The sequence below is a fragment of the Zingiber officinale genome, chromosome 2A, assembly GCF_018446385.1.
Source record: "Zingiber officinale cultivar Zhangliang chromosome 2A, Zo_v1.1, whole genome shotgun sequence".
NCBI classification, from domain to species: Eukaryota; Viridiplantae; Streptophyta; class Magnoliopsida; order Zingiberales; family Zingiberaceae; genus Zingiber; species Zingiber officinale.
In genome coordinates, this window is record NC_055988.1 from 76,762,081 (window position 1) to 76,766,618 (window position 4,538).

General features: G+C 42.1%; 1 protein-coding gene across 1 annotated transcript; it reads left to right on the forward strand.

Moving 5' to 3' along the window:
- The first annotated feature begins 558 nt into the window (after positions 1-558).
- Positions 559-3,531, forward strand: LOC122041242 (receptor-like protein CLAVATA2). Its single transcript, XM_042600867.1, has 2 exons — positions 559-3,216; positions 3,336-3,531. The coding sequence occupies exon 1, from the start codon at positions 705-707 to the stop codon at positions 2,892-2,894; it is 2,190 nt and encodes a 729-aa protein (XP_042456801.1). The 5' UTR covers positions 559-704; the 3' UTR covers positions 2,895-3,216; positions 3,336-3,531.
- The last annotated feature ends 1,007 nt before the right edge of the window (positions 3,532-4,538 follow it).

Sequence of the window (4,538 nt, forward strand, 5' to 3'; positions counted from 1 at the left end):
AATCCTAATCCTACCCCTAATCAACATTATCAAACGACATATTAATAATTTTTTGAAAATATAATTCTAATCATATCACCCCTATCAAACTAAGCCTTAAATGCAAGTCTCATGATCATAATATATTCATTAATTGTTTGACTATCTTCTAATAAAATAGAATAGTAAACAAATATTTTGATTCTACTAATAAATCAAAAATATATATATCTAATTAGACTTCACCATGATGAAGGTGTGGAAGTGGATCGGAAAAAAAATTCTAATTGTTGTGAAATATCAAACGAAGTAGTAGCACAAATTGAGATCTCATTTAAAAAACAAGATAATAAATATTTGAAGTTTCTTGTTTATCCTAAGCGTGATTACGAATTGTTTGATTATCTTTCTCGGACGAATACGGAGAAAAATCTAATCGGACTAAGTCTAAACATCTAAATTACTTATACAAAAAAAAAAACATAAAATCAGAGTTTCACGAGCATCGTGTTATTTTTCATTTCATTTCATTTCATTTCATTTCAAAATAATTATTCTGATGCTTCACAAAAGCAAGCTGGTAACGCCCGCCTTGGCTTTAATGGCGAATAATCTTTGCAGAATGTCGGCTCCAAAAGACCGCATCAATCTCAGTCTCTCGTAGTCACCGCGTCGTCTTCTCCTCGCTGCTAGTTGCCTGCTTCCTGCTCCTCCCTCCCCTTCCCATGGCGTCGGGAGCCCCAAAACCTCTCAACCCTAAACCCCTCTCCCCCTTCTTCCTCGTCTTCCTCCTCCTCTTGTGTTCGCCCTCCTCCGCCGAGGCAATGGAGCCGGATTTCCACGCCGGCGACCGCGACGCGCTCCTCCGCTTCAGATCCGAGCTCAACGACACGCGCTTGGGCCTGGCGAGCTGGAAGGGATCCAATTGCTCCGCCTGGGCCGGTGTAACCTGCCAGAACCGGACCGGACGGGTCGTCCGGGTCGACCTCGGCGGGTTGGGCCTCTCGGGCGCCGCACTCCCCTTCCTCTGCCGGCTCTCCCTCCTCGAAACCCTAGTCCTTCACGGCAACGCCTTTTCAGGCCCGTTTCCGCCCTGTCTTGGCCGGCTTCGAGGCCTCGGAACCCTCGATCTCGGGCAGAACAAGCTTCAAGGACCTCTGCCGCCACAGATTGCTATGCTATGGCGTCTCGAGACGCTAGTGTTGGCGGGAAACCCCAGCGTCGGCGGTCCGGTGCCGGAATGGGTCGGTAATTTCTCTGCCAGGCTGAAAAAACTCGATCTTGGATGGTGTTCGTTCGAGGGAGAGATTCCAGAGGGTCTGTTCCATCTCCGATCGCTGGAATATCTCGATCTCTCCGGAAATCTCCTGGCGGGCGCGTTGGAAGATTTCCGGCAGCCTTTAGTTTATCTCAACCTCGCCCGCAATCAGGTTTCAGGAACCCTCCCCTGCTTCTCGGCGTCTGTCTTTTCGCTCTCGGTACTCAACTTAGCAAGCAACGCCATCGTTGGCGGAATCCCTACGTGCATCTCGTCGCTGAGGGCGTTGACAGTGCTGAATCTCTCGTCAAATGGTCTTCAATACAGGATGTCGCCGAGACTCATCTTCTCCGACAAGCTCCTGGTTCTTGATTTGAGCTCAAACGCGCTCTCTGGTCCGATTCCAGGCAGTCTAGTGGAGGAATCAGAGAGATCTTCGTTGCAACTTCTAAATTTATCGTGCAACAAGCTCGTTGGGGAGATTCCAACGGAGCTAGCGGAGTTGAGGAGTTTGCAAGGCCTTTTCTTGTCGCAGAACCAGCTTACTGGAGAGATCCCAGTGGCTATTGGGAATTTGACCTACCTCCAGGCCCTTGATCTTTCATACAATTTTCTCTCTGGTCCAATTCCTGTCAGCCTCGCCGGTTGCTTCCAGCTTTGGCAACTGAAGCTAGACCACAACAACCTTTCCGGTGCCCTCCATCCAGAGCTTGACGCCCTTGATAGTCTACGCATCCTAGACATAGCTGGGAACCAGATTTCCGGTGAGATTCCTCTTCCTCTTGCTGGTTGCAAGTCACTTGAGGTCGTTGACTTCAGTTCAAATAAGCTCATAGGCATGCTTAGTGGAGCTATTCTTAAGTGGCAGAACCTCCGATTCCTCTCGGTTTCTAACAACCAATTATCAGGCGATCTTCCAAGTTGGATTTTCTCATTCCAGTCCCTACAGTTGCTTGATCTCTCCGGCAATCACTTCTCAGGTTTTATTCCTGATGGAGACTTCAACGTCAGCTCAGAGTTCAATGGCAATTCTAGTGAGTTGAATGAAGGATTCGGCGAGGGCTTGGTTTCAGTCTCAGTGGACTTCACTGGTAGCCGGCAAATGGAGTTCAATTACAAGCTACAATCACCTGTGGGAATTGATTTGTCCAGCAATGCTCTTCGCGGAGAGATACCAGATGGGTTGATTGGATTAAAGGGAATAGAATACTTAAATCTTTCATACAACTATCTATTTGGCCATATTCCTGGAAATCTAGAGAAGATGGGGAAGTTGAAAAGACTGGATCTTTCACACAACTCCCTCTCTGGAGAAGTTCCTGCCAGCATCTCCGGGCTTAGGGAGCTGGAGACACTAAACCTCTCCTACAACTGCCTTTCAGGGCCCGTGCCAACGAACGATGGGCTACAGAAGTTTCCAGGGGCATTTGCAGGGAACCCTGCGCTGTGCATGGAGTTATCAGGGAAAGGTTGTGCGGAGGCACAGTTAGCTGATGGGGAGCCGATAAGTGTAAGAAGGGGTGGAGAGGAGAGTTGGATATCAGTGGGGGCATTCTGGATCAGTGCTGTAGCTAGTTTCTATGCGTCAGTAGTAGCATTGCTTTGCTCACCGGTGTCGAGGGAATATATCCTTCAAGCGTTGAAGCCTGAGTTCTGAGTATGGTTTAGGAATGGACCAGAGTTCACCATGTGTACAGTCCAAGCTTCTTCTTTTCTGGTTTAGTAGGCTCAATAGCTCAAATATTTACTTTGGCAGCTGAAGTTAGGATTAGGAATATTGCTTGCATGACATGCATTGTAGCTCGATGCTTAGATGTATCAATGTAGCTTGATGTTGACATTAGTGTTTCATCTTGCTGAAAAGGTGCAGGTTAATTCATTTTCCGAAACAAAAATATGGTCTCATCACATTTGAAAGATTCAGGCAGGTTCTTGATGCTGTTAGATCAGAAGCAAGCAACCTTTAGATGAACCTCAAGGTATAATTACAGATTTTTTTTCTTGTATATCCTGTTGTTTTTATAAATATTATCTGATTCTGGGCATCATTTGATTTATATGCTTGAATTTCAATTGTTATCTTGAACGTTTAACACAGGTTTTTCTTTGTCCACTTCAACTACTTGTTGGATTGAGAATTGGGACGATTGCAAATTGTATGATGCCAATCTCGATTTGTCTGCGATTAGTAGCATTTCCTAAAGAGCTTTTAGTGCTCCCCTGATTATCTCCAGTCAAAACTAGATTGTACAGGTACCTTCAATGCATAGATGCTTAGAATTGATTTGTGACCTTGTTTTCGATCCTGAATGATGTTCCTTGAAGCTTTTTCATGTCGGTGATATACGAGTGAATGTTTAACCAGAATTAATTTCTACATTGTTATCATATGGTTTCTTCGCAAATGGAGAAGATATTCCAGAAGGAACAAATACTAAACGCGGTAAGTTAACTTTCTTGAGCAAATTTATGGAGCAAGCATGGTTGTCATGGATGCTAAATCGAATTCACCGCTTTTCTCTTTGGATCAACCATCAAGCTGTAAGGCCACATGCGTTACACCTGTGTAGAGACAATGAACCACATATTACTGGATATCGTGGTTTGCCTCAGTTTTTGCCATGGTAATAAAGTTGTGCAAAGTCTTATCTATCTAGGGTCAGCTCGATGAATCTTGTTTCCGACAAGCAAGTTAGACAATGTGTGCGGTTCTTGTCTTCTCACATTTTGCTATGAAATGCTTGGTGTTCAGTTATGTTCCCAAGTGGTTCAATAGTATTTCTGAGTTTGGAGTTGTCTTTTTTTGGTGTAAAAATCAAAAGAACATCCTTTTTTTTATTAGAATTCAAAAGACCTCCATTTTCATTTATTATAAAAAAAGATTTGTATATTTTATTTTTTGAAAATTATTTTTATTTTTGATATTACTGTAGCAGCTATGATAGCTGTTACAACATAATACTAGGCTAGTATTGATAGGAAATAAATGGTTTATATTATAACAATTATAATTTGTAGCTGTTATAATATAATGTTGATTAATATTGATTAGAGATGAAATCTTTATATTATAAGATTTATAAATTATAATTGTTATAATATATAATTATTAGTGTTGACTAGAATCGAAGTGTTGTTATCGTATTATTTTATTAAGAATTTTTTTTTTTACTAACTAATTTTAGTGAAATTCAAAATGAAAGTATGTTATTGTCCTTTTTATTATTTATATCAAAAATAATTCTAAGATTTATTAATAATTTTTATAAATACATCAATTAATGATCTAGAGTTCGAGACT

Excerpts from the sequence above, each read along its gene's own strand:
- LOC122041242 (XM_042600867.1), top strand. The coding sequence starts at position 705 with ATGGCGTCGGGAGCCCCAAAACCTCTCAACCCTAAACCCCTCTCCCCC.